The 18961-nt window shown below is 44.9% G+C and overlaps 1 protein-coding gene across 1 annotated transcript; it reads right to left on the bottom strand.

Annotated features, from left to right (window-relative positions):
- Nucleotides 1-1847: 1847 nt before the first annotated feature.
- Nucleotides 1848-18928, bottom strand: RSPH1 (radial spoke head component 1). Its single transcript, XM_083611970.1, has 9 exons — nucleotides 18795-18928; nucleotides 17223-17336; nucleotides 16398-16503; nucleotides 15308-15398; nucleotides 13570-13705; nucleotides 8201-8266; nucleotides 4352-4511; nucleotides 3139-3267; nucleotides 1848-2275 (listed from the first exon to the last, which is right to left on the bottom strand). Exons 1-9 carry the CDS (start codon nucleotides 18846-18848, stop codon nucleotides 2226-2228), a joined length of 906 nt encoding a protein of 301 aa, XP_083468096.1. The 5' UTR covers nucleotides 18849-18928; the 3' UTR covers nucleotides 1848-2225.
- Nucleotides 18929-18961: the final 33 nt, after the last annotated feature.

Genomic DNA, 18961 nt, shown 5'->3' with positions numbered 1-18961 from the left:
AGCAGTACTTGCCAATGGTAAAATAAGCTTGTGCAGGTTTTCGAAACACTAAAAAACCCTCCAAAACCAATTTACTGAAGGCAATAGTGGAATGTGTGTACACATTATGGGCAACTGAGCCTCTCTCAAGTTCTTAGACTAGGGTGGAAAACCTGTAAGCCTTCAAATGTTGCTAGACTACAAAGCCCATCATCCCAAACCACTGGCCAGGCTGGCGGGGCTGATGGGAGGTTCCCCATTTTAGTCTTCAACAACACCTTTCTCATGTCACCCTCTGGGGGAAAGCTGTCTATCTCTGTTTCTTTTCTTTTTTTAATCTGCCTAGGGCTGCTCCCAGATGACCTGTTTACTGGGATTCATTCTGATTTGTTTGTAGGAAGGTTATACAATACTGCATCAAACAATCCCACACTTTTCAGTCCATTCCCCTATTAATTTCCTTTCTGCAAAAAGTCCAATTTTTTAAAGCAGGTTTGCTGCTCAAGAGTTCCAAGTTTACTTTTGTTGCATAACATGAGTTTGCTGATATGCTCTTGAATCCCACTCACAAAATTGTGACTGTCTGGAAGTGCCTTAGAATATCAGTAAAGAGGTTTCTGCTCTGCTGCTGGTTTTTTCAACCCTGGTCAGGTCAGAGAGAACTGCCAAAATATCTACACAGTGCCTCCTCTGTAAGGGCCCTGCGCTTTCTCTCAACAAAGCATGCATCTTCTTTGGGGTTTTATAATCATGTTCTTCTGGAAAACCCTACAAGCGAGTATCTCACATGTGCTTTATACATCATTTCTGAGAAGCAGACTATGGCCTCAGGGCTGGCTATGGCCTCATTTGGCTGCCAGAGATAGAACAGAAAATGGCACACACCCAAGGCAGAAAATCCCACAAGTGTCTCTCCCTGGGAGTATAAAGATACAATAATGAATTAAATAACTAACAATTGCCTGCCCTTTCACTACATTCAAACTCAGCTGCCGGAAGTGGCTGCCACACTTGGCCTGAATGAAATCGGGATTTGGAGCCATGAGCGATTGCATGAAAGTAGATTAAAATGCAGAGGACAAGCAGTCTGATCTATAGTCCTGAGGCACCATAAAAGCTTGTGGGTAACTTTGTTGACTTTGGAATGATGACACCAGGTGCTGACAGAGGTCTGAATATTTGTTCTTAAATCTGCAATTTGAGAGTGCTTGTATAGCAAATCTAGGATGACATCTAGTGGACCAAAACAAAAATGAAGGCACTTGACAGGATAAAATAAGACTAAGAAGGTAAAGAGTAACAACGTTTTGAATGCGGTTAAAGTTTATTTGTATTTGCAATAAACTACACTCTTCTTTGTTAACTTAAGAAACTGACTGAGACTAAGTGTTTTACCAGGGAGGACCTGGTTGGTGACAGCAGATTAGTGGTGTACAGGTCAATAGTCCGTGAGACGACCGGGGGCTCCGTACGAACGCCACAGATGTCTTCTGCTCCCTTGGTCCCCCCAATCTAGCCACCTGCACTTCTTCCTCACTGCAGCCTTAAAGCTTCTTATTTCCTCCACAGGGAGGACGAAATGCACCAGGGAGAAGGAGGTGTCTGAGTGCCAGGGTCACTCAGCATCATTTGTATAGCGCTAAATTGTAGCTTAACATTTACACCACCTGTGTATGAAAACATCACTGTTGCTAACATAGGATCAAACGTGGAAGAGAACAGTTTTAAGTCAAAAGTACAATCTAGTCAATGCAGGTTTTCTTTTCCATTACAGAAAAGCAAAAGCAAAATGCCCACAGTCTAACTTGGATCGGCTACATTCTGTATTTAATAATAATTTTAAAAAACCACACCCCAGAAACCATAGATTCAAGAACAACCAAACTTATATTTTATTCAAAGACATTTCAATTTAAAAAGAACATTTCTGCACCACCATGATGGCAGGGAGACAGGATAGAAGAGGAGGAGCACAAGTGAGTGCTGAAGGAAGGGCAGACTTTTGCCCCTTGCTACAGCAGTAAGACTATTGCTGCCACTTGAAATATGAAAGAAGCAGTTCAGATAATAAGTGCACTGCCAAAGGAGTATGGGCACAATCCCATCAAAATCAACTACTTGTAAGTCCCACTGGTTTCAATGGGAGAGTTGAGCATGTGAGTATACCTCAATTAAAACTAACAGGACTTAACCTTGACTGGATTGAGCTTCATTTCTTTGTATGCAACATTTGTCACTTCTTTCCTTTAGTCCTGGGCCTCAAGTTCCTCCTCTTTTTCTTCTGCTATGACTGCAGCTGTGGCAAAAAAAGAAATGGAGGGAAAGAAGTACAACAGGGATGATTATTTATTTCTGAAATATCAGGCTTGTAACTCACACTATAGAAACAGAATTAAAAAACCACCAGACCAGAATCATAAAGCTGGCGAAGGCGTCTTATGCCCCATCCTAAGTGCAGCTTTGTGGTTGAACAGGAGCTGATGTAGTGACTTTTCCTCCCATTGATGCCAATGGGACAGAAAAGGATGGGAGCCTCCCTCTACCACCTTCCTGTAGCCTTGGACAGAGGGAGCCAGCTGGGCTTTATAGCATTATTTTTTTGCAGCACTGTACTGCAGTGGAGCACTGTGGACTAGATTGTGTGACTTTGCAAGCAGGTAACCCTTGCAAAGCCTTGCTGGGTTAGATGTAGCTATGTCTTTACGTTGTTATCCATGTGTCTGTTTCCACAAAGAACATTTTTTGTCAACTTTATTGCCCATGATAACAAAATGGAATCTCTATGTACAAGGGCAGTACACCTCTAGGTACAAGGAAAAAATAGGATGCCAATATCCCGTCTAAGCAAGGGAGCAGCTTAATCACTCACCTTCTGTCTATCCCATGGGTAGGCAAACTAAGGCCTGGGGGCAGGATCCAGCCCAATCGCCTTCTAAATCCAGCCCGTGGACGGTCTGGGAATCAGCATGTTTTTACATGAGTAGAATGTGTGCTTTTATTTAAAATGCATCTCTGGGTTATTTGTGGGGCATAGTTATTTGTTCTCCCCCCACCCCAAAATAAAGTCCAGCCCTCCCCCCCAGGTCTGCGGGACAGTGGTGAAAAAGTGGAAAGTGGACCCTGCTGAAAAAGTTTGCTGACCCCTGCACTAGCCCTCACCTTGCTCCTCTTTAGCTGTCTCATCTTCCTCCTCAGCCTCTTTAGGAGGAGATGTCTCTTCGGTGGGCTCTGTTGCCTCTGCAGGTTGCTCAGTAGTTTCAGAAGGAACTTCAGTTGCAGTGTCATCAGCTGACGTGGAAAACAGAAAGAAAAAATAAAATGTTAGAAGAACAAAAGCATTGCTGCCCTGCTTATTAGCTTCATTTAGGTTACAAGTTAGTGAGGCAACATTCTGGTCCTACGATGGTCATTATCAGCTTCCTTTCCATATAAAGCTTTTCTAAATTATTTTTGGTTTTTCTCCACATCAGCCTCATTTAGGGACAAGATAAAAACCCTTCTGTTTACCCAGGCCTTTGGAATTTAACCAACCTTCCCATGAGATAGTTTTTTCCCCCCAAGTGCCATAGTTGCACTGTGGGGGAGAGGGAGGGAGATTTTAAGGGGGTGGGGCAGTCACAGCAAGGAACCCTCTCCTCATGTGGCAACCGTCCCCCTTCCTCAAATACATGCTTCCTGCATGGCAATAAAGCTTGAGAAAACCAGTCATTGTCACAATGGGAGGCTTTTTAAAAATGTTTATTTACCAGCAAGTGAATGTGTATATGCATTAATATGTATGTGTGTGACATACATGAATTTTGTGTATGTACATGAATGTATGCTAACAGATGTGTGTGGGCATGTGTGGGCACGAAAGAGAGCGTGTGAGGAACCCCACTTTCCTTTGGGTCCACCTATCGCCAGCATATAGCTATAAGAGAATATGGCTCTTGAGCGAAAACATCATTCTGCCTTGGCTATAGAGTTAACAGGGCTTTATTATGGATCTCCCCCCCCCCCATATTTGAATATACCCTCAATCTGTGTGCATGTTTTGTAAACCTCTGTTGCCATGCCACACAGGAGATCGCATTGACGTCCCATATATCTAAGAAAGTTCATCACCTATGCGGGTCAAACAATCTCTGAATTTCTCCATGCACAGATATTATCACGCAACGCATTCCAAACTGAGTGGTGGGATATATCCTCCATGCTCCTGGACCTAATTTTATTTAGAAACTCCTGCATAGTGCAGTATCATAAAACATTACATCTCACTAATGTTGCAAAATGTGCTAATGTTGCAAAATGTGAGACCCATTGAAATGAATGTAGTAGATGGACCACTTCAGTGAATAAAGGGTTGAATCTGCAGCAAAATACAAACCTGGAGGTGTTGGTTCTTCAACTATTGCAACCTCTACTGCTGGAGGAGGGGGAGGTGGTTCTTCAGGTGCCCAGAGTGTTAGGGCAGTAATTTTTGATGCTTTCCATTTTGGAATAGATGGAGCCATAACTTCTTCTTCCTCTTCTTCCTCTGGTTTTTCCTGAAGTTCAGGATACAGATTTGAATGAAAAAGGAAATGACCAGTCCTGTAACTCATAACATATTTCTGTTTCATTATAAACACACACACACACACACACACACACACACACACACACACACACGTCTTTCAACCTGCAACAATACACAGATACACAGGCCCACATCAACACCACAGTCTCTGTTAACAGCTTTGGTTGCTCCAATGCCCCATCAAAGTGATCCAGAAGGAATCCTGATCCAGCCTCTGTTATAGACATTTGCTACAACACATGCCATCTTTTAAACAGCTGTTCTGAGAGGCCCTTCTCTAATTGCTGCCATCTTGCTGCAATGACTAGAAATCAGAGCTTTGTGGCACAGGCACCCTGGTCGCAGGATACACTCCCCAGAGACACTTGTCTGATGCCCACAGTTCTACTAGTACTAATAATAATTTTATTACAGTCATACCTTGGTTCTCGAATGGAATCCGTTCCGGAAGTCCGCTCGACTTCCAAAAACGTTCAACAACCAAGGCGCGGCTTCTGATTGGCTGCAGGAGCTTCCTGCACTCAAGCAGAAGCCGCAGAAGCCGCCCCTGGTGTTTGGCTTCCAAAGAACATTCGCAAACCGGAACACTCACTTCTGGGTTTGCGGCATTCAGGAGCCAGAATGTTCGAGTCGCAAGGCGTTCGAGATCCAAGGTACGACTGTATTTATACCCCACCCATCTGGCCGGGTTGACCAGCATAGGTTTACTTGTTACATGTTAGCTATTTTCCTATGTATGATGGTGAAAACTTGTCTTATTGAGGTAAAGACTGAGTAGTATTGTTCCCAAATACACCTGAAACTATGGTTTAGATCCTTTTAGAAGTTGGTGCAGTGGAAAAGAGCTGCCCTTACAACATTGGTGTAGCTGCAGCTTACCTGGACAGTGCTGGGGTGTGGCAGGCCTGCAGGGACACACTGGTGGAGCCAATCCAGCACTTCCATCGGTGTGTTTGCATAGCCCCAACCTTGCCCCCACCCCCTCCACCAGCCAGGTAATTTGCTGCAATTCTGGTGCTCGCAGGGCAGCTCTGCCACACCATCCACTGCTATTGGATGTAACAGCAAATTGTGATTAGTTTTGAAGACAGGTTTTGAGCACATCCTTGTGGTAAGGAGAAGTTTGAGGCTTGTGCAGGTGCATACAGAAGTAAGCTATGACTTGCCATTACACCCAAAGCAGCCCTTAAGATTTATCAACATCTTCATTTGTACGATTTGTAAGACTATCTTAGCTGTCACTTAGTCATTGAGCCTAAGAGCAGCAGCAGCAGCAGCAGCAATGTTCTACGCTTATGATAATGGTTTATTCTCTTGTTAATTATACTGTTTCAGATGTGCATTTTACATTTGATTTCATTTAGTAATGCTTTCTTTTGAAATGTTTAAGACAATTTTTTGTTTGCTAACTTTACTGTGTTAAATGTGCATTCAGTATTTACCTCCTTTACAGTGTTTTAATTTGAAATCTTTAGGATAATATTTTAGCCATGTTAATTATATTGCTTTGAATGCATACTTTATATTAGACTTTCTTCAGTTATGTTTTATTTGATGTTTTGATGTAGGTTGTAAACAGCTTTGATATTTTTACTTGAAACTGTAAGGAGGTATAGAAATAAAATGAACATTAATAATAAGTATATTTGTAATAATAAAAGTCTGCAAGAGATTGAAAGAATAAGTAGTTGTATTAAAAATATATATTAAAATGCAAATTAGAGATATATAATATCAACCAGTGCTCTAAAGGATCAATTTCTGCCCACCATGCCCTCAAATGCCTTTCTAACTTATGTCACATGCAAGCAAACCATGCAGTAACACTCCATTTCAAAGCCAGAGGGCACCTCTGTTGTACTAGGCTGCTTGAAGATAAAGGCTTCAATGATTGGTTGCTTCTCATAGTTCTGCACAGAAGGCAGTTCTTTGCTGCCTCTTCTCTTGCTTTTGGTTTGCATGAGCTAAGCAAGTTGTGGAAAAGGAATCAAAGTGAACTATGAAATCCACTATACAAAGTCAAAAGCTTCCATTTGCAGAAGAAGAAACAAAACACAAGTTTGTTGAAAATAATGAAACGTGCATTGATTGAATAAGCGAGGCTTGCAGCACAAGATTCACAAAAGGGTAGAATACATTTTTAAAATGAATGTTTCAGTTTAGGAAAACTGGAGCCATAGTTTGTAATATGCTTTGCCAAAGGCCAATTCCTCCCCATAGCCCTGTACAGAAGGCCATTACCTATTTTGCAGGATAGAAATAAGGAGCAAGAACATTAATATCTGATCTTGAATTCAACAACTTTTGCAGATTTGAATACTAATAATTCACAGTTCACTACTTAATAAAAAATATTAATATTCAGATTTGAGTTACAGATTTTAAAGGCAGTACTTAATCATTTTTTTCAAAAGAATAATACTCTATTCATTGAAAGCTAAACAGCAAGCTTATGAGAGTCATTCATGTCACGTGTCAATAACAGGAATACACGTATATCAAGAAGCTGGTCCACATCCAGGAAGCTGAGCATTAACAACACTCACTGAACAAAAGTTCAGTCATGCTGGAAAGTACAGGTGCCAAAGTCTTACTAAGTGTATCAATAGATATTTCTTATGATAACCCCAGTGTTTATGTGAACATAGCAAAAGGAGTTGGGAGGACAGCAAGCAGGTACTGTGTGGAATCCATGGAGGTTTATTCTGATTTGTTTGTGCATCCTGATTTGTGCAGCCGTTATATGCTACCACCATCTAGTGGCTGTTTATCTTACTGCAGAAAGTATGGTAAGAAAATACCGTATTTTTCGCACCATAGGACGCACTTTTTCCCTCCTAAAAAGCAAGGGAAAATTTGTGTGCGTCCTATGGAGCGAATGCAGGCTTTCGCTGAAGCCTGGAGACCGAGAGGGGTCGGTGCGCACCGACCCCTCTCGCTCTCCAGGCTTCAGGAAGCTATTCGCTAGCCGTGGGAGACCCAGCTCTCCCACGGCTAGCGGAGCACTGCATTAATCCCGAAGCTTGGGGCGCGCGGAGCTCAGCTCGCCCCAAGCTTCTGGGTGCCGGCAAGGTCTCCGCTAGCTGTCTAGCAGGGTTCCCCGCAGGGCTCCCCATGCTGCGGATAGCAGCCTGCTGCCTGGCGGGTGGGGCCCGCTGAAGCAGAGCGCCCCGTGCGCCAGGCAGACATCAGCCAGCCCCACAAGCTCGGGGGACAGCAGGGAGGCGCAGCGCCACCATCCCGCTGTTCCTCGACCTGGTTCGGTTTCCCTGACCTGCTTTTGGGGGGGAAATAAAGGGAAAAAATTTTTCCTTTATTTCCCCCCAAAAAAACTAGGTGCGTCCTATGGGACGGAGCGTCCTATGGTGCGAAAAATACGGTAGATGTGAACAAATCTGAACGAATACTCATCAAACACCAATTGGAAGCACCCCTGGGATTGCTAACAGCAACTGGCTGAAAGAATAGAGAATCTATCCTCATCTGGTGAATGCAAGTCTATATGAATTAAGCATTGCAAGCAAGTAGAATTGTTACTCTTGCACTTAGATGTACAGCAAAGGTCCTATTTCTCAATCAGGCTATTGTTCAGTCACTCATTAGTTCTAAGGCATATAATGAATGGGTTCTCCAGTTGTTACCATTTGTAGTGTTTACCTCGTGGATGTATTCGCCATGTTGTTCACATCCAATATCAAATATATACTTCCCAGCACCCAATGGCTATATGAAAAAACAAACAAAAATTAGTATTATTCTGACAATATCAAATCCTAAACTCTATTCTTTAGCATACATGGCATCTATCAGTGATGTCTTTCTGCAGTCTAACATAAGAAAAACAGATCACTCTCCATGTAAAAAAGGGACAGAAATTTAACATCAGAAACCAAACACCAATATTCAGAAACCAGTGACAGAACATCACAGCCTCCCAAGACTGTTGCTATTGATCTAAAAGTGGCGTTTCTTATTTAGCATAATTATCACAAACAACATTATTTGCATTTCATTTCCATCTGAACCTGGTTTGTTTTTTTTACCAGACTCGTATACATTTTACCAGACTTATGCCATTATCAGTGTGATAGACCATAAGGTTCCATAGGCACTTAGTTGTTCTTGCTGTAGCTGTTTGAAGATGTATATACCATTTACCAAAATAAAAGCACACATTCTCAGAGCAATCCAAGCCTCTTCAGGAGCTGCATGTGGACAGATGGAATCACCTCCAGACAAAAGTAAATGAAACAAACTTGCTTACCTGAGACTTTGCTTCTGGGTGAACACTGGAGATCCTGGATATCAAGACTATTATGTATGGGTTTGGGGGATTAAAAAAAAATACCTTCCAGCCTAATTATTGGGTAATGGTACAGTGTCTGGTGGGAATAAGGCAGGGAGTTATCATAGTACTGCTTCAATTTCAAGGATTGTGCACATGTATAGTTTTAGTTGAACATCTGGCTACCATCTAGATATTGGGCCTCTGCTTTTCAGCACCTCCAGAAGTTCCTGGTGTCTTATCTGCCTCAGAGGGATAAGGCTGGGTCAACCCTGGGGCCCCATCGAACCCCCGTTTCCATAGTGACGATTCCGGCCTCACAGGGGTGGGCTGGGTGACCCCTGGGGCCCCATTGGAAACAGGTTGTGCAATGGGGCCCCAGAGGTAACTGACCCCTGTAAAAATCACTCAGGAAACCAGTTCTGTGATGGGGCCCCAGGGGTCACCCAGCCAGCATAACCCCTGCAAGGCCAGGACCATTGTTCTGGAAATGGATAATGCGAGGCTATGGAAACGGGTAGTCCAAAGGGCCTTAAGGGGTCACCCAGCCTGATCCCTAGAAGGCCAGAACCGTCACTGAGGAAATGGGTTGTACCACGGGATCCCAGGGGTCATGCACCCTGACCCCTTCGATGCAGGAGGGGTCACTATGGAAATGGGACCGTCGCTATAGAAATGGGTTGTACATTGGGGAACCAAGGGTCACCCAAACCGAACCCTGCAAGCTCAGGACCATTGCTCAGGAAACATATTGTGTGACAGAGCCATAGGGGTCATCAAGCCTGACCCCTGCGATGCCGAAGCCATCACTATGGAAACGGGAAAATCGCTATGGAAACAGGTTGTAAGTTGGGGAGCCGGGGGTTACCCAGCCTGACCTCTGCGATCTCAGGACCTTCACTCGGGCAGTGGGTTATGCGACAGTGGACCAGGGGTTACCCAGCCTGACCCCTACAAAACAGGAACTGTTGTGATGGAAATGGCACCCTCGCTATGGAAATGGGTTATAGGTTGGGGACCCAAGCGTGACCCAGCCTGACCTCTGCAAGCTCAGGACCTTCGCTCAGGAAACGGGTTGTGTGATGGAGTCCCAAGGGTCACCCAGCCTGACCCCTATGAAAAAGAAACTGTCACTATGGAAACAGGGCCGTTGCTATGGAAACGGGTGCTAGGTTGGGGACCCAAGGGTCACCCAGTCTGACACATGCAAGCTCACGACCTCCGCTCGGGAAACAGGTTGTGAGACGGTGCCACAGGAGTCACCCAGCATGACCCCTGTGAGGGAGGAATGATCACTATGGAAACAATACTTTCACTAAGGAAACGAGTTATATATTAGGGCCTGACAGGTCACCCAGCCAGACCCCTTCAAGCTCAGGACTACCACGCGGGAAACGGGATGTGTGATGGGATACCAAGTGACCCAGTCTGACCCCTACGTGGCAGGAAGCGTACTATGGAAACAGGACTGTTGCTATGGAAACGCGTTATGCATTGCAGCCGGACAGGTCACGCAGCCTGACCCGTGAGAGCTCAGGACCATCACTCGGGAAACGAATTGTGCGAAGGGGTCCCAAGTGTCAACCAGCCTAACCCCTGCAAGGCAGGAACTGTTACTATGGAAATGGGACCATCACTATGGAAATGGGTTGAACATTGCGGCTGCACAGCTCACCCAACCTGACCTCAGGATCTTCACTTGGTAAACAGGTTGTGCCACCGGACCCCTGGGTTCACCCAGCCTGACCCCTACAAGCAAGGAACTGTCACTATGGAAACGAGACTGTCGCTATGGAAACGGGTTGTGCGTTGCAGCTGCACAGGTCACCCAGGCTATGCCTGCAAAGGGTTACTGAGAGGCAGATCACAGGCTACTGATCACTGAAAGGCAGAGACCGTCGCTATGGACACAGGACCATTGCTATGTAAACAAGTTGTATATTGGGGACCAAAGGGTCACTCAGCCTGATCAGGGAACGGGTTTTGTGACCCCTGTGAGGTAGGAACCGTTGCTATGGAAACGGGACTGTTGCTGTGGAAACGGTTCGGGGATCCAAGGGTCTCCGAGCCAGACACTTGCAAGCTCAGGACCATCACTGGGGAAACAGGTTTTGTGATGGAGTCCCAAGAGTCACCCAGCATGACCCCTGAGGTAAGAACCGTTGCTATGGAAACCAGACCATCGCCATGGAAACTGGTTGTAGGTTGGGGACCCAAGGGTCACTGAGCCTTATCCTTGTGAGCTCAGGACCACCACTCGGGAAACCGGTTGTGTGACGGGTTCACAAGGGTAATCAAAACTGATCCCTACTAGGCAGGAACTGTTACTATGGAAACAGGACCATCCCTATGGAAACAGGATGCAGGTTGGAGCCGCAGAGGTCACACAGCCTGAACTCTGCGAGCTCAGGACCTTCACTTGGGAAACGGGTTGTGCAACCTACCCCAGAGGTCACCCAGCTTCACCCCTGCGAGGCAGGAACCGTCACTATGGAAATGGGGTGCATCTTGGGGGCAAAAGTCACCCAGCATACACCTACAAGCTCTGGACCATCACTCAGGAAACGGGTTGTGTGACAGAGTGCCACGGGTCACCCAGCCTGACCGCTGTGAGGCAGGGACCATCGCTATGGAAATGGGTTCGTCGCTATGAAAACGTGTTTTACGTTGAGGCCGCACAGGTCACCCAGACTGACCTCTGCGAGATCAGGACCTTCACTCGGGAAATGAGTTGTACGTCCGGGCCCCTGCAGTTACCCAGCCTGACCCCTGTGAGGGAGGGACCATTGCTATGGAAATGGGACAGTCGCTATGGAAACGGGTCAGGACCCAAGGGTCTCCCAGCCTGACCCTTGTGAGCTCGGGACCATCGCTCAGGGAACGGGTTTTGTGACGGAGTCCCGAGGGTCACCCAGCAAGACCCCTGCAAGGCAGGAACCGCTATGGAAACGGAGCAGGGACCCAAGGGTCTCCGAGCCAGACCCTTGTGACCTCTGGGCCTTTGCTCAGGAAACAGGCTGTGCGACCGGGCCCCAGGGGTCACCCAGCCTGACCCCTGAGAGGTAGGAACCATTGCTATGGAAACAGGACTGTCGCTATGGAAACGGGTTCGTCGCTATGGCTTTAACTTGCGGCTGCACAGGTCACCCAGCCTGAGCTCTGCGAGCTCAGGAACTTCGCTCAGGAAACGGGTTGTCCGACCGGGCCCCTGGGGTTACCCAGCCTCACTCCTGAGAGGTAGGAACCATTGCTATGGAAACTGGACCGTTGCTATGGAAACGGGTTTTAGGTTGGGGACCCAAGAGTCTCTGAGCCTGACCTTTGCGAGCTCAGGACCATCACTCGGGGAACAGGTTTTGTAAGAGTCCTGAGGGTCACCCAGCCTGACCCGTGAGGCAGGGACCGTCGCTATGGAAACAGGACTGTCGCTATGGAAATGGGTCGGGGACCCAAGGGTATCCGAGCCAGACCCTTGCGAGCTGGGGACCATCACTCAGGGAACGGGTTTTGTGACGAAGTCCCGAGGATCAACCAGCCTGATCCCTGTGAGGCAGGGGCCATCGCTATGGAAACAGGGCCATCGCTATGGAAATGGGTTCGTCCCTATGGAAACGGGCCGCACAGGTCACCCAGCCTGACCTCTTCGAGCTCAGGACCTTCGCTCGGGAAACGGGCTGCACGCCCAGGCCCTGGGGTTACCCAGCCTGACCTCTGTGAGGCAGGAACCGTCACTATGGAAACAGGACCGTTGCTATGGAAACGGGTTTTAGGTTGGGGACCCAAGGGTCTCCGAGCCTGACCCTTGAGAGCTGGGGACCATCACTCGAGGAACGGGTTTTCTGACGGAGTCCTGAGGGTCAGCCTGTCAGGCATGAACCGTTGCTATGGAAATGGGACTGTCGCTATGGAAATAGGTTGTACGTTGCAGACCCAGGGTTCAAACAGCCTGAACCTTGCAAGCTCAGGATCACCGCTCAGGAAACGGGTTGTGCGTCATCATCCCAGGGGTTACCCAGCCCAACCTCTGCAAGGCCAGAATCATTGCTATGGAAACGGGAGCATCGCTCTGGAAACGGGTTGTGCGATGGCGTACCAGGGATCACTCAGTCATACCCCTGCAAGTCCAGAACCTTCGCTATGGAAACAGGAGTGTGATGGGTCCCCAGGGGTCACGACAGCCTGACCCCAGTGAGACCGTTACCATTGTTATGGAAAGGTGTTGTTTGATCAGGCCCAGGAGTCCTGCAAGGCTAGGTGACCCCTGGATCCCCATCGCACAACCCATTTCCATAGTGATGGTTCTGGCATTGCAGGTGTCAGGCTGGGTGACCCCAGGGGCCCCATCGGAAAACCCATTTCCATACCGACAGTTTGCTGCTGTTGTAACTTAATGCCACATCACTCTATATCAAAGGGTTGCCATATTTCATTGTTAAAACCGATTTCAGCCCGCACACTGCCTACCCCATTTGTTTATATTTATATTATACTTCTATCGGTTTTAACAACTGATTTCGTTTGGTATTTTAATGATTAATTTATATTATTCTACACAAAACTTTTAGAGGTTTTTGTCAATTAAGCAGCATATAAATCTTTTCATTTAAATAAAATTAAACAATTAAAAATAAATAAATATGTTCAATACGTTCAATGTTCAAATAAATAAATGTTTTTGAAAGATAATGAAAGATAACATCAAAAATCTCAACAGATCAATACAATACAATAGCATACATACATTTTTATTCACAAACTTCCCCTGGTATCTATGGTTTAGGTGAATAAGTTCAGCAGCTCCTTCTTGTTGTCCATTTGCCCAGGTGCCAACATATTTAGAGCCAGTTAATGCATACAGATATGTACCTTGCCCATGCCTATGGAGAGACAAAGAACAGTTTCACATTAAACAGGCGGAAACCTCACATCTTGATTATGGACACAAAAGTTATCTTCCTCCGATTGTCACAGGCTGTACTGATTCCAGGGGTGCCCAAACTTTTTTCAAAGAGGGCCGGATTTGATGAACTGAACATGTGTGAGGGCCGACCAAGGTTGTTGACCTTTTTTAAGGATTGAAGTTGTTGATTGAGGTTTGGGGGGGATTTTACCCCAAAAAATAAACTGCCACAGGGGCCAGATTAGGCCCCCGTAACGGGCTTTGGACATACCTGGATTAAGTGCTCATCGAAACTTCTGCTTCCATTTTCCGCTTGTCCCATACTTTCAAGGCACAGGTCCCAATGGTTTTGCATTTGCTCTGCAGCTTTCCCCCGGAAAACCCACTCTTTACTGCTGAATTGGAACAAACAGCAATCTGCAGATAACTCAGTTGCTGTTTTGTATGATTCAGCAGGACACTGCAAATTTTCTCAGGGAAAAGCAGCAAAACAAGCCGAGGTGTGGACCTGCCCTTAAATCAAAGTGATGTAAATAACCAATTTAAATTGATTATTCAATTGATTTCTAGGGGAAACAACAAACTAAAAATTAAAATTGCAGTCCTATATCCAGTTACCTGGAAATAAGCCCCATTGGATTTGGAATACAGTGGTACCTCGGGTTACAGATGCTTCAGGTTACAGACTCTTAAGGTTACAGACTCCACTAACCCAGAAATAGTACTTCAGGTTAAGAACTCTGCTTCAGGATGAGAACAGAAATCGCGTGGCAGCAACGGGAGGCCCCATTAGCTAAAGTGGTACCTCAGGTTAAGAACAGTTTCAGGTTAAGAACGGACCTCCAGAACGAATTAAGTTCTTAACCTGAGGTACCACTGTAGTGAAATGTACAAATTGAAAGAAAGGGGGCAGAGGAACCAAAATGACCTAACAAGAAATTTGGAGCTTTCAGGTTTGAGAGAATAAAAAGAAAGAGAAGAAAACACTAGAGCAACTAATCTCATTGTCTGGAGAGAGAACTTGTGTATTCACCTGTAAGACAGGAACTTGGAGCAGGAAGCTGCCAAATCACAGCTACACTAAAATCCCCAATTCTTCCAGTATTTTGTATGGAACCAATTCTTGGATTCAACACCAAATTTAAACCTCACTGCCAAGGATGACTGCCAAAAGACTAAAAAACTCTCCTCACTGTACTGTTTGGGGACATTGTGGGAGGAAGAAGAGGGAAAAGGGTACGTTTTCACTTTCACATTCCCCAGAAAGCACACCTGACATACAGCAATAAAATGCCTAGGTTCAGGACTGTCAGTCAGCCCCAAACCTCAGTGCTCTAGCATTATGTAGCACAGCAGAAGAATATCTTGGGATGTGAAGTGGAGGCAGGGACAGAAGTACCCTTTTGTCTCCCTGAAAAGCCTAGACAACACTACAAGGCTCCTGTTCGAAGCTGGCTAGAATCCCTGAACAACAGGACTCCTAAGAGGTGAGGATACACTACACATATGTTTCAGATCCCACCAGAATTTATCATTCACTCAAAAATGTAAAAGAAACCTAAAGTTTCAGTCGAACAACCTGTAGTGATTGAACCACTCTCCATCGTATGTGTCTCCATTTACATAGTAGTAAATGCCATTTCCATGTCTTTGGTCCTCCACCCACTCTCCTGCAATGAATACAATAGAAACACATGCACTATTTTGTATCCATTTCTTTATAAACCAGAGTACTTAATATTTGGCTTGATTACAAATAATACATTTGTTATCATGGTGGAAAGTGTTCAGTATTTATATAATGATTTTCTTAAAAACACAAATATTACTGAATACAATTGAGAAATCTAAAGCAAACTGAACTAAAATAATCCTGTACTGTGATAAGGCAGTATAACTGGAGTAACTGATTACATAAATACAAATGTCCTGGATAAGAGTGTGACCAATATACATTCTACTAGCTAGACACACAATAGTCTGGTGTTATAAAGAAGCTACATATATGTTCATTAGGAGAGATTATTTCAATATTATGTGTGCAAAGTTGCATCAAAACAGTAAGTTCTCACTCTTCTCACCACAATTTCCATGTTCACAATGTAGATCTCCTATCTTTTCTATAAAGGGGAGCCTAACCACCACACATTGTGTTTACTCTCCTCCTTATTGTTTACTTGCTCCATAATGATAGAAAGCTTTTAGGGTTCTGTGAAGCTGATTCAGCATCCCCAGTCACTCACTCTACTCATTCTTTGTTTCACATAGCAGCTTTGCCGATTGCACTTGAGCCAGCATCTAATCATAGCAGTTATTGTTGGCACAGCGAGGCAACATCCTGGTTCTGCTAATCTGCATTTGGCACTCACGCAAGACCATACGTTGTGTCGCTGTGCTTTCACACCCACCATTGTGCCCCAGCCAACTCACATATTGAGTGGACCCACTGTGGCAATTCTCTATTCACCCACTATATCTTTCATGTTATCTTAAGTGCATAGGAAGAGCCCTGCTGGATCAGACCGAAGGCCTATCTAATCCAGCATTCTCACAATAGCCAGCTAGATGCATATGGGAAGCTCACAAGCAGGACCTGATCACGAATGGGTACACTTCACTAGTCATCAAAACCCTCACATTTAAATCTGAAGAGAGAAAATACAATTTACCATCATATCGGGATCCATCTGGATAATAAAAGATTCCTTTGCCATGTTTTTTATTCTCAAAATATTCTCCTATGTAGCGTGCACCATTCTTGAATCTGTACAATCCCTGAAACATATACATTATAGAAACTTCTTGTTCATGCTCTGGTTGTTTTACTAAAGCATATATATTATGAAAATGGCCAATATACACTAAACAAGCAGAAACTGCAGCTGCCCTCGTTCCCCCATCAGTCAGCTTTACATGTCTACTGAGCATGCTCAGTCCCCATTGGATGGTTTGGGGTCCCTGCTCTACTTAGAACTTTCCCCCCTACTTTTAAAGAAATATTTCTGCAAATATGCTAACATTTCCTTCTTGTGTGTGGATGATGCCACTACATAAGAAGTATAAAATGAGTTTCAAGACAATCCAAACTCCAGCTGGGCAACGACAGAATCACAGGGGCATCTGCAGCCCTGACACTCACAAAAAGGCAGGGGAGCAAACAAACTGCTGTAACAGTCTGGAGCTGGCATAGCAGTTAGGCCTAAATTGGTCTTGATCCTGTCAAATGTTGGTAGTAGGGCCACCTTGAGAAACTAGAGGTCCCTGGACTGGCTGAGTCCAATTCCTGCCCCTGGAATATTCTGTTTTGAGGTGTCACTCCACCCATTTGGTGACTTGAGTGGAGAGCTCCACCATATCAGAGTGATACTGGTGTGACTTCATAGGCGGGAGTCTCTCTCCCCAGTCTAGCCCCACCCCACAGCAAAGTGTGTTTGGGTTACAGGCTAAGATATTAGTATAGAGAATGGGCAAATGCTTTTCAAAATAAGTCATACCTGTCCACTTCTTCTACCATTTGCATATTGTCCTTCATAGGTATCACCATTGGGTAATCTGGCCTTCCCTTGCCCATGCCGTTCACCAGCTTCATTGCGTTCTCCTTCATATTCCTACTTGAATGAGATCAGATAGTTGTCATTCGGCTAAAACAAAGGAGTCAGCATGACTTAAGTCTACTTATATCTTTTGTGTATAAAGAGAGGAATAGGGTAGCTGAAAGCAAGAGGAAAGAGCTCCTTCACACTTAGTAGTTGTGTAGGAGAAGAGAGGATTTCAGCAGGTATATGCAGGTTTTGCAGTAATTTTAACTGTAGCTTCTCATGTAAACTATGCCTGCAGCATTCCCTTCTACACAATTATTAAAGAGAAAGGACCTCTGTCCTCTTTTGCATCTGGTCATCCAACAAAGCAAGCTGCCTTTTACAAAGTCAGACCATTAATCCAGTATTACCTCAACAATGACTAATATTATGCTATAATAAATTTGTTTGTTTTTAAGCTAGCACAAGACTCTTTCTTGTTTTTATTACAACAGACAAACACATCCACTCATCTGGAAACTGAATAGCAGCAGCTCTCTAGTTTCAAACTGGAGGTGCTGGGGGCCTAAATCCAGGACCTGCTGCATGCACTTAGCTATGGCTTCTCCTCATAAAAAACAAGGTGAATACAAAATATTATATACTGCAAATATCTCTTTCTTTGTCGGTCTGTGCAATCCTATCTATGCATGTGTACTCAGAAGTAAGTCCTATTAAGTTCAACTGCAGGTGAAATGGCGTGTGTCCTTAATAGATACCCTGAAAATAGTTTTCTCTTTTGTTTTAATATGAATAATTTTAAGATGTTGTTGTATAGACTCTTCTGTCGGTGCAGCATTCTATGCATAGTATTTCTTCTAGACATACAATTATTGTTTTTAAATTATTTCTATATTGATTTCTGCCAAGTAAGCACCTTAGGCAAGAGCTTAAAAGTCAACAGCTTTCTCTCTGGAATGCTTTGTAAAATCTCAAATTCCGTAATTCACCATGTCATTTCCTCTATTTTAAATAAATCATGTAAATCAAGCATTTGCCTAAGGCTCCTTTGCATCCACACAATTTGGATGCTGAGGCTTCGCAATGGCTGGACAAAGTAAAGGACTAAAAGACAATAATTTCTGAAAACATGGGGTGAGGCACCAGAGTGTGTCTCCATATTGCGGATCAGATTCTGAATCAAACTCCCAGTAATAATAATGATAAAAAGTTCCACTTTTTGCTTCATGGAAACTGGTGTTTTACCTTTCCCAAACTGTTTCTACCATAATGCAAACGTGCATGAAACTCTCTGCAAAAGAACCCCCTCTTTCTTTACTTCACAAGTTCTCCACTCAAGAGGATGGGGAGTTCATTCAGAAAATGCTCTTACCTGGGCATGTTTACTCAGAAGCAAGTCCCACTGTGCTCAATGGGGCTTACTTCCTAGTAAGTGCGTTTGGGTTTTTTTCTGACCCAAACGATTAACCTGCACACGTATCCCTTCCTACATCTTCCTCCTCCCCCCTCCCCTCCCCGCACACTGACCCCCAAATCATTCTCAGCCTCCTCTTCGATCTCTTCCGAGCCGAGATCCGACATGATTCAGTCCGGGCTTGTCACCATGGAAACGGCTTCGCCCGTTGGACCCCGCCCCCCTCTCACCCGGCCTCCTAGAGGCGGGGCTCCGAGCGCTCGGTCGCTAATAGCAACCG

This window comes from Podarcis filfolensis, assembly GCF_964270895.1.
Source record: "Podarcis filfolensis genome assembly, chromosome: 4".
Classification (NCBI taxonomy): Eukaryota; Metazoa; Chordata; class Lepidosauria; order Squamata; family Lacertidae; genus Podarcis; species Podarcis filfolensis.
Note: the sequence above shows the minus strand (reverse complement) of the source record. Positions and strands in the feature narration are given on the sequence as shown.